Genomic DNA, 11358 nt, shown 5'->3' on the forward strand with positions numbered 1-11358 from the left:
ATAAACAACCATGACTCCTTTCTTCCTTTGCTTTGATTATATTTCCTCGTATTTTAATCATCTTGCAAACTGCATTCATTTCTGTTTGTAACTACTTTCCAACATTTTCTTGTTTCTTTTTCTGTTGCTATAACTGAATATGGAGAGCACAGCCATACTGACCTGTGATTCACCCGAGCAGTGTGGGCGTGTCGTCGCCCATAACAATGGGCGGGTTCAACTGATGGTCTGACCTGTTGCCTAGCAAAGATAACCCATAATAGTTGTTATTGTACTTACGGTTTCCTTCCGGATGTGGGCAGTACTCTCTTGCAGCTGCGCAGCTGGAGAGTATAAAAGGAGAGGTCCAGTAATAAACAGAGCAAACAAGTACCTTGAGAAGAAGAGTGCCTCCTGTCTCTCTGTCCTCGTCCTTTCAGGTTTAGGACCTGCTGGCAGGATCCTGACATCGCGGCTCGCGTCAAGTGGTGCCTGAACAGGGACCTGAAAGTAGATGGGGATATGTAATCCCCGACCCAGGTCAAAGGCAGAGACGGTGCTCCGGAGGACTGACCGCTGCACCTGATCCTTGCAGTAAGTCTACTGTTCACTTCGCGAAGAAAAAGCAAAAGAAAGTAAGAAAAAGTGAAAGAAAGTAAGAAAAAAGTGAAAGAAGGTAGAGAGTGTCAAGTCCGTGGGAAGATTTTATTAAAAAAAAAAATTCTATTCAGAGCCTATTGAAGGCACAAGGAGTAAAAGTTAAAAGGGCACAATTAGAGGCCTTTGTTAAGATTCTGGACACAGTTTGTCCATGGCTATGTGATGAGGCAGAAATAAACGCTACAGTATGGGAGAGAGTGGGAAAACAGTTGAACAAGGCCCTTGTGGCTGAGCCCGATCGTTTTCCAGAAAGTACCTTTTCTTATTGGGCTTTGTTAAATACCACTCTCAAAACTCCCACTAAAAAGGAGATCTCCACAAAAAGAAAAAAGAGGACCTTCAAAAGGAAGGCAGAAGAGGAGTGGTGAGTTTTCTTGTAAATATTAAAAATGAGAGCTGGCAAGAGTTGCATGCTTTTTGTACATATGCTTAAAGATTTACTGTGTGTCAGTGGTGCTAGAGTAGGACACCAGCAATTGTGTAATTTATTAGAATTTGTAGAAATAGTTTGTCCTTGGTTTCCTTTGCTTTGCTTCTGTGTCTTTCTTTTCCTGTTAATGTCTGAACTGGTAATTTGTGATCTGGATCATTTTGGAGGGAGGGAGGTCCAGGCAGATGTGCTAGTGGACTCCCCGCCGCAGGGGCCGGAGAGGTTCTTTGCCCCTCTGGTAGGAACTCTGTCTCTCTGTTTACGGGGAGGGAGGTTGATTTTTTCCCCTCCTCAAGACCCTCTGGTCAGAGTGTTCTTCTGGTTTTGGAACAGGAGATTAAGGAGATTCCCTGACAGAGTCCCTGGTTCTTCTTTCGGTTTGGTTTTCATAAGTCTTTGTCTTACATTGTTTGGCTTCTTTTGCTCCAGCCTAGGAGTTGCTCACCCTTCTGCTCTGCGACAGTCAGCTGTTAGTGAAAACTAGTTTTGGTAACACTTCTTGTGCATTGTTTTACACTGCGATTATAGGGTTAACTTGCTGTTTTAGGTTAATACTGTTCTATTGGCAGCCAGTCAAATTTTAAGATGTAACAATCTAAAAGCAGAAAAAGGACACTTTAAACTGAATTTTGTTATAGAAGGTTAATAGTAAATGAGATAGAAAAATATTAGGAAAGCTATAAGTAAGAGTTGTACTTTTAACATGAAAGGTTTTTGTATGTTTCTCTTGTCTTTACCTAAGAATGTAGAGACTGTTTATGGAAATGATTTATAAAATATTTGCTTGTTGGTTTCAAGTTTGTTATAAAAGGTTTACATTTATAGTCAAGAAGAGTATTCATTCCTTTAACCCTAATTCTACAAGAGATCTCTGTTAATTTTGATCTGCAAAAATTTTGACTAGTCATAACACCATCTTAAAGTTAAAAAACCCTAAACCAGAGTCTGTTTATACCCTGTGTCTTGGACCTTTCCTTGCTTTTTTCCATCCCATACTGTCAGATGGGTTTCTTGGAGGATGCTCACTGGCAGATCAGAACATGGCGGCTCAGGGAGCTTTCGCATCTGGCCAAGGCCAGTCAAGTAGGAGGTGACAGGGATGGGACATAAAGATGACATCCAAAGCCTCCAGTGAGAATGGTTCACATCTCCCACACTGGGCTGTGAGAGCAGCCACCTCTGTCCCAAGGCCTATCCAGAGGGAAATCCACTTGGTCTCCTTTATGTTTGGGTTTTCTGCTTGTCAAACAGAATTAGGAGCTTGCAAAAAGAGAGTCTTTAATTGTTAGTTTAAAATATGTTCTCCTAACTTCAAATATTTCTAAAGAAAACTAACCAATTTCTTTGAACTTGTCTTTTATTTTTAAAGTTTGTTTGTTTGGTGGTACTGGGGATTGAACCCAGGGCCTTTGCACTGAGCCACACCCCAGCCTTCTTTCTTCAATTTTTATTTTTATTAGTACATGCTACTGAAAGACAAGCAATGCAAAATAATACCTCACACACAAAAAGGAAAGCTGACTAAGTCCATGTGGTGATTTGAAAGGATAAAGAGCACTCATGAAACCTTCTAGGCTAAGTGTCAATATATGAAACGTGGTCAGTCCCCAGAATTGAGAAAAACCCTTTTCAAACCTGCTTATCACTCCTGTTCACTGATCTTTCTGGACTGTAAACCACAGGACTCTAGTGCAAAGGCAAGGAGAGAAATCCCCTAACCCAAATACTAGCGCACTCTGTATGAGTCTCAGAGATCTATCTGAGGCTTGTCAAGGCTGTGGTGGGGGATACCCCAAACTAGCCTGAAGGTCACACCTCCATGAACTGCCCTACTTCCTGTACATTCCCACTGAAGATCTCTGGTCTGTGGTTGGAGCATGAAAGGGGAAGTATGTGCAGTGGGAGTAAGGAAAGTGTGAATGCCCTCACATGAGCAGAGGAGGCATGTGCGGGTGGACAGATGATGCGTGGCTGGGTGGCAGGAGCCTCGACTGTGGAATGTTCTGGCCAATTCACAGACAGATCAAGAACAGAAAAGGGGAAAGACTTTCCATGATGCCAAGAGAGATGTCTGGTTAGACTTTTTTCTTTTCCCTGAACTGTCTTTCTTTCTGGGGCACAGGATACATGGGAGATGGCAGTCGTACAGTCCTAATGGAAGTGGCAAGAGTCAACTAGGTTGAAATACTAAGGTAGCCTTGAAAATAGTAACTTCAGCAGAATCAGTGCAAAGCAGCATGGACACAAATCAAAATCACCTTCAAGGTCCAAGGTGAGGGTTTCCTGGCATTCACATGTCAGAAGAAGCTGTCACATTAATGTCATTAGTTATTCCATCATTTAGTACAATGTTGGGAATCAGTCAAAGTTATTTGGCAAGGTTCTTAAACTTTAACCTGCATCCAAATCACCCAGAGGGCTCGTGAAAATGCAAATGGCTGGCCCTCAACCTCAAATTCTGAGCAGAAAGTCGGGTGAGGCCTGAGAATCTGCACTTTGACATGTTTCCAAGAGATGTTGCTGCTGCTGATTGGGGCCCATACTCAAAGGACTGCTGCCACACAGCAAGCAGAGCAGAGAATTACCCACCCCTCCACTCTAGGTCACACCCATAGAGTACATTATTGTTTCCCAGCTTTGCTTCCTAGATTTAAAAAGGTAGGCAGGGGAAAAGTAGATGATCTTGAGAAAAATGATCAAGAAAATATCAAAGTGGTATAAGATGGAATCAGAAGTAAGTGATTTATGTAATAGATAATTTTACTTTAAGAACAGAACAGTATTATTCAAGGAATATTTTCAAGATATAAATGTTGGCTGTAGGGAGTTCTTGTGGCCAGGGCCTGGGCCAAGACTAAATAGAATTAGAGTACAATTAGAAAGATCAGTAATATTGAAATATTACTAGCATTGAGGGAAAGTACAATTTCAGTTTCTAAAGGTAATAATTTACACTGCTTAGATTTGGTATGGAAAATTCTATTCCACAAGTTTTCTCTCAGTTATTGGATCCTGTAGAGGATCCTAGAAGTCATGAGGCTGTAGTTGGATCAGAACCGATTTTCCCAGTAACCATACCACATCTGTAAAAGGCCACTGTCCCTCCCTATATGAAATGTTTGTACTTTCAGCAACCTAAGTAGGAATCCCATGAGTTCAAAGAATGTTGTTTGGTGAGAAATTCAAATACGAGCCTTATGGAGAATTCCATAAGATGCTTCTTTACTTTTAAAAATATTCTACTTGAAATTGACCAGAGTCAAGGGAATCTGTGGCCAAATAAATGCTTTCATATCTGTAACAAACTTTTTTCTAATTGGAAGTTTATTCATTGATGCTTGATGCTAGCATCAGAATTTTTATGATTAAAAATTTCCTAGATTTCTTTGGGAAATATATATTATACAATGGAATTGTTTAAGTTACTTGTTAATATCCACCTCAACTGTGTACTTTAATGATGCTCTACCACTGAGCTATAGCCTCAGTTCTTTGCTGTTTTTTATTTTGAGAAAAATTCTCACTAAGCTACCCACGATGACTCAGGCTTGTTATCCTCCTGCCTCAGCCCCCTGAGTGGCTGGGATTACTACTGGAAAAAACATATTCTCACCTTCTTAGAAAGGAAGCCCAGGAAGGGGAATAAAGGGGGTAACTGTTAACATTAATAGTAGTTTTGATGTTGAAAATAAAACACTATAAATTAAATGTCAAATGAGGTGAGGCATTTTAAAATTTCTCTGATTTGCCTGTTTTGAAAAAGTTTGCTGTGGGATGAGTTCAGCTAAATTTTAGAATCCCTGAAACAAAGGTTTTCATCTTAGTTATCTCAACATGAGCTCATGCACGCACACATAGCCTCCCAACACAAGCCACTCAGGTTGGAAAAAATGAATGGGTAAATAAAATATGACATAAATAGAGATTGGAGTATTATTCAGCCACAAAGAAGCATGAAATTATGTCATCTGAAGCAAAATGGATGGAACCAAAGGATACAATGTTAAGCTAAATAGACCAGACACAGAAAGATGAATATCATATGTTTTCTCTTATATATGGAAACAAACAAAAAAGATGGTCTGAAAGCAGAAGAGAGACTACTAGGAAAGGGGAAAGTGGTGCAGGGGGAAGAGAGGGCAAGCGAGGGTAGACAGGAGGATGGATATGCTCAAAACATAGTATGTGCGCATATGGAAATGTCACAGTGAAACCCATAATGTGTACAACAGTTACTCATTAATAACTAATTTAACTCATTTAAAACTGCCCTTCTTGGAAAATGGGGTGAAAACTTGTGTTGCTAGGTGTGCTTATCCCATGTACATAGAAACACATTGTATGTCTGTGACGTGTCTGAAAGAACTCTCTTAAGATAAAGACAGTTAAGAATTTAAGAAGTGAGAACAGTAACAAAGGAAAAAATACATTTATAGATCTCTGCCAGACACATACTGAAAAGCTCTAGAAAAGCCAGACATATTTCCTATTAATCTCTGATAAGAATAACAGCTTAAATATATATTGACTTATATAACATGTATACATTATATTTTAAGAATGCTAAAATGTGATGTTTATCCTTGGGACTCAAAATGTTGTTTACACACCATTGTCACCAGTGTCGCCCAGAAGCTGTGCAACATTCAGCCAAGTCCAGGCCACTGATGCAGAATCTGCATTTTAACGAGATTCCCAGACAATTAATGTCCTCTTTAAGCATCGAATGTTACAGGAGGCCTAGTCCATTTTCTGCATTGTTTGCTAGAAGAAATATTTCTGCTAATTAAAGCCATGATGTATAAAACTATTAGTGCAATGATTCTTAAAGTTTGAACCAGATTTAAAGTTTCTAACTAGATTTTAAAATCATCCAATAATCAGTAACATTCTTAAAAAGAACAAGAAAGCAATCTGTTCCTTTATTATAATGGGCATATAGTCAAGGTGGAAACTTAAGTATTGTTCAAAATAACACCACAGTAGTCATTTATTTGATATGCATTTTATGTCTGAAGTAGAAAAATCTTAATCCTAACTTCATAGGACAAATATATGACCATGAACTAAAGGCAATCAGTAATTTAATAATTGATTAAATGACTACTTCTTAAAAAGTTAAAAAAATCTCCAAGGTATTTTTATTGGCACTAAACATCTCTCTTCCTTATCTCTCTTTTGAACTTCTTATTTCAATCCCATTTCAATCCAAGGGGAATCTAAGGTGACTTCTCCATATCAGGTCAATGGAAGAATTTGGATTGTGCCCTTCTCCACTGGGTTCCTTAATTCAGTAACAAGGAAGAAGGGGCCCTGCCTTCTCCTCCCTCTCTAGGTATCAGGAAGGAAGCTGGTCCTCTTCACCAAAGAGAAACAAATTTAAGCTGGGCCAGTAGCTCAGTGGTATAGCACTTGCTTAGCACACACAAGACCCCTGGGTTCAATCCCAAACAAACAAAACTTGACTACTACACAGAAATAGTTAAAAGAATAAAAGGAAACAAAATGCTGGACAGCCACAACTTGGATAATGAACTTCAATTAAGGATTCTAGTAAGATAGTGAAATTGTCCTAGCCACAAAGACAACTATTTCTATGGAAAATAAATTTTGTGGTAATCAGAAATTAGAATTTCATGGAATAAAAGGCTACCTGCTAGCCAAATATGATGGCACATGCCTGTAATTATAGCATCCTGGGAGGCTGAGGCAGGAAGATTGTAAGTTTGAGCTTGGCCTGGACAATTTAGCTAAGTAGTGAGATTCTATCTCATAATAAACAAAATTTAAAAATAAAAAGAGCTAAGGGTGTAGCTCAGTACAAAGGCCCTGAAATCCATTTCCAGTACCCAAACAAAAAATATTAAGATTATCTGCTACCTCAGGGCTACTGTGGATATATGACTGTTTTCCATAATACATTTGGTCCTGTTGCAAAGTCAAAGTTACTGAATATATGTTTGCACAAATGCACACACAATCACAAAAAAATATACATACAGACAGATGTGTGTTTTTCATAATAATTTCATAAAAACAAAGCCTTTTAAGAAACCACCTAAACATTGAAAAATCTTCATAATTTAAATTGTAAGGTCATGTTATAGTTGAGTTGAAAAGAAATCTCTTAGCTGAAATTAAAAGCAACCACTGAATTAGTTATGTACTCAGCAAGATACAAATAAACCTCCTTCACGTACAGCCACATCATCATTGCATATGTAATTTTAAACAGGCAGCTTTATGTCTTCATTATAGAACTTGGACTTTGTGACAGTTACATGTTAAGCAGTTTTCCACCGCTCTTTTAGCCAGTAAAGGATGAAAGACAGCATTATGCAGACAGAAAGCAAGACTTAAACTTCAGAAAATCTGGCTGAAAAATCTGGTTTTGTCCTGTAGTTTTGTGGTCTTGGGATATTTCTTAGCCTCTCCTCGGAATCTTAGTTTTCTCATCTGAAAAAGTGCTGTTTTGTGACTACAGCAAAAGATTAACACACATGTTGCTAAAAACCATATGAACTAGTATAATTATTACTATTGAGATATGAAAATGGGAACCACCATTTCCACAAAAACATCACTTATTGCTTAAAAACCTCGTTAAAGATATTTCTCTTGCCTTTGTCAATTCTCCCATGGAGAGGTGCTATTAAATTTTAAGTGATTAAAAACAAACTCATATTCAATCTGCAAAGTCTATCCAATGTTAAAAAATGTTTTAAAATTAAGGCATCAACTTGATTAGGCTTATCATTCAGTGATATGCATTGAAAATCCTTTCCCACTTCTCAAATATTTAAGTCCCTCTCCTGCTTCCATAAGTGGCCTCAGGGAAGAGACAGGTTCAAGTAGAGGATTTAGTCACATTAGTGTTACATTAGAAGAGGCTTTGAAGAAATAGCATCAGCATACAGTCTGCCAGAATAGCCCTGTGATCACGGTGGGCATAATATCTAGAATAAAGTAAGAATAAAGTAAGCTTAACTTGTTACCAAAAATTCCCCCTAAAGACCCTGAGACCCTGGTTTTGCTGCCATCTGAAGTTGACGTGCTGTCCAGAAATTCTTCCACTGGTTGCAGAGATACAGTTATAAATCCACTGCAGATGGAGGGATAGTATCTGTGTTGATATTTGTCTGCACTAACAGAAATGACACTTGGACACGGTGACTTTACAGCATGTCTAAAGTCAATTTTGTGTATTTTCCAACTAAATCTCTGCTTCTGTAAGCAGGAAATAGTTTTTGTTGCATTTAAGGGATTTAAAAAAATTTTTTTGTATAAAGGACCTCAAACACAACTTTTCATGAATAGCCACATGATAATTCTGTTTGTGAACTTGTAACATATAGCTGATAAATACCACAGTCAGGTATGTATGTTGTACACTCACAAACTTAAGACAGGAGACCACCTGTTTCAAATGCATTCTACACTAGCGACAATATGAACCAGAAAATTTTGCTTTTAATATTTGATTCTCTCACTAAGAATAACTATTAGTATATTCTTAGACAGAGATGGGAAATATGATATTTGCATATTCCTTGGTAGTATCACATTAATTTTCAGACTATATTAAAATATATTTAATCTATTTTCAATAGATATTTTTATATTCTTTTGTTGCTCCCCAAAATAATCAGATTGTAGCTCAAGAAACTGCAATAGTGGATCTAATCAATCCTATTTCATATGTAAATCAAAACCTACTTCATAATTCATTTGGACATATTGATATTCAAGGACATATTGAAAAACTGTAGTGACAAAAGCTGCTTTAGTTCTGGATTTACATGGCAAAATTTGAAAATTTGGTCTAGCTAACATAGGCAAACATGCAGAAGGAGTTGCATTTTTAGAAATGGGAAGGTTATTCATAAGAACAGTAATTGCTGAAAGCAAAAAGAATAAATTAGAATGGTTCTAGTGTTGGTAATTTATTACTGAATTCATGTTAATAAAAACAGGTCCTTTTCACACATAATTATGTAAACTATTTTTGTTGGCTTGAAAGAGATCCTATTCTGTTATATCCATGCAGCAATGAAGATCTACCTTGATTTTTTTTTTAAAGGCTGGAAAAAGTCATTCCTTGTCCATTTTTCTTAATAACTCAGATTTACTTGAAAATCCAGGTAAAAACTCTGGAACTTGTTTATGTAAAATTTCATAACATCATGGCTAGGCCATATTCCTTCCTTTCCACCAACCCCCAAACAAAATATAATACCACACTCCACCAAAGCAAAATAATGAACAGAGAGGCTGACCATTGTTTTTAAAGGGTGACAACACTGGTAACATTATTTTCACTTTAATGACTCAACTCATCTACATGATGTCATTGTTTCAGCAATGCTGAGTGCTTCGTTGACTTGAGGAAAACCATGGCAAAGGATTTAAAGGAAGCAGGTCGACTGCTGGCAGTGGAAGTGCTTGTCGTGGGCAGTGTCTTCTTAGGTGGAAGGCTGCTACACGTCACTGGGTGACCGCGCTCGCTGGGACAGACTGGGTGGGATGCAGCCACAGCAAATGAGGCAGAGGGCTTTCTGGATCTCTTGGTTTCTGAAAGCATATATGACAGGGTTGATGATGGAGTTGTAGGTGGCAGGCAGGAGGGTGGCATAGGTGTAGATGGAGGGGTAGGTGTAATCTGCTATCAAGGAATAGAGTGTAAAAGGCATCCAGCAAGCAGCAAAGGTCCCCATGATGAGAGCCAGGGTTGAGATCCCTTTCCGGGTGGTCACGTAGTGCGACGTGGCCAGGAAGTGGTGCTGCAGGGCTATCTGATGGGCATGCCTCATCACAATCTTACAGATCTGAATGTAGAGCTGAAGCATTAGCGCAAACATGAAGAGGAAAGAGACAGAAAGGATGGCAGCATTGTTCTTAGTCAGAGGTCTGACGACGCTGCACGTGGACTCGTCCTGAAGGCAGTTCCAGCCCAGGACTGGCAGCAGCCCCAGGCAGATGGAGGTCCCCCAGAGCATGACCAGCATGACATATGTAAAGGTGACCGTCCTCTCGGAATGATAAGTCAGGGCATAATAGAGAGAGAGGTAGCGGTCCACAGTGATAGCCAGCAAGCTGCAGACAGAGGCAGAGAAGGAGGTGACAATAAGTCCAATGGTGATCAGCTTGGTAGCTTCTGACTGAAGAAGGTAGGCAAAAACAAAATTGACGATGAGTCCAATACCGGCCAGCAGGTCTGCAAGAGCCAGGCTGCCTATCAGCAGGAACATGGGTGCTCTCAGGCTGGGGTTGTGGAAGATGATAAGGACCACAACGGCATTTTCACAGGAGATGAGGGTTCCCGAGGTGCACAGGACAATGTCCCAGGGGTTGACTACGAGCTCAGGCTCCGGCTCAGTAACAGGAGCCTGGGAGGAGACAGCAGCTGAGATGTTCTCCGCAGCAGCGGCATCTAAATATTCCCGAGGCAGCCCGCTTAAATTGACCTTCAGGTCTTCATTCATTTTAACCCCTGTCCTCTTCAACGAAAAGACAGGCTTTTTAATGTTTAGGCACAGCAGAGCAACAGTCTAACACCATGCAGAAACACACACACACACACACACACACACACACACGCACGCACGCACGCAGAAAGCCAGCCCCTACTCAGATACCAAGTATCAAATGCCACAAGCCCCGGGAATTATGGACCGTGGTGAAATAAAACAAAAGCCAAAGTCTCTGTGGATTAAATCCCACAACAAAAATGCTGTCTGGTCTTGGGTAGGGCACAGGGCAGGACTCCAAACACTGGCATGAGTGAGGCAGGCACACACAGACTCACAGCGGTGTGGGATGCACATCTGAGAATCACCTCTTGCACGCTGAAGACGGAACTGTTTCACATCTGGGCAGGTGCAGACCCCACCACGCAGCTGCCGCCAAGTGGTGAACCTGGACCGCCATTCTCGATGGAATAATTAAAGAGCCTCCAACTCCCACCTTCCAAAATCATCCCTCGCGCGTGCACACCCTCCAACACCGACCAGAACAAAGAGGGGGTCCCATACGCCCCCCGTGGGCACGGAGCAGCCAAGGAAGGCCACAAAAGGCAGCTGTGTGCGATGGAGGTGCTGAGACAGACAGACACACACAGACGGATGCCCATGCACTGCCACCGCTCCTCTCGCAGTGGGGACGGGCGGCGGACGAGGGGGGACAGACACGGGTGCCGGGGAGAGATCGAGGGGTCACCTTGGCGTGCCCGGGCCGAGGGGGCGCCTCCGCTGCTTCCAAAGAACGCGGGCTGCTACTGTCGCATGTCAGCG

The 11358-nt window shown here is 40.5% G+C and overlaps 1 protein-coding gene across 2 annotated transcripts; it reads right to left on the bottom strand.

The window, feature by feature from the left end:
- Window positions 1-9455: 9455 nt before the first annotated feature.
- Gpr12 (G protein-coupled receptor 12) lies at window positions 9456-11352 on the bottom strand. Of its 2 annotated transcripts, none has more exons than XM_010623823.2 (2): window positions 11285-11352; window positions 9456-10566 (listed from the first exon to the last, which is right to left on the bottom strand). In XM_010623823.2, the coding sequence occupies exon 2, from the start codon at window positions 10549-10551 to the stop codon at window positions 9547-9549; it is 1005 nt and encodes a 334-aa protein (XP_010622125.1). In that variant the 5' UTR covers window positions 10552-10566; window positions 11285-11352; the 3' UTR covers window positions 9456-9546. The 2 variants fall into 2 exon arrangements, with proteins under 2 accessions (XP_010622125.1, XP_010622127.1); XM_010623825.2 differs by lacking the exon at window positions 11285-11352 and adding an exon at window positions 10905-11268.
- Window positions 11353-11358: the final 6 nt, after the last annotated feature.

Source organism: Fukomys damarensis, unplaced genomic scaffold, assembly GCF_012274545.1.
Source record: "Fukomys damarensis isolate Sample0158 unplaced genomic scaffold, DMR_v1.0_HiC HiC_scaffold_38, whole genome shotgun sequence".
Classification (NCBI taxonomy): Eukaryota; Metazoa; Chordata; class Mammalia; order Rodentia; family Bathyergidae; genus Fukomys; species Fukomys damarensis.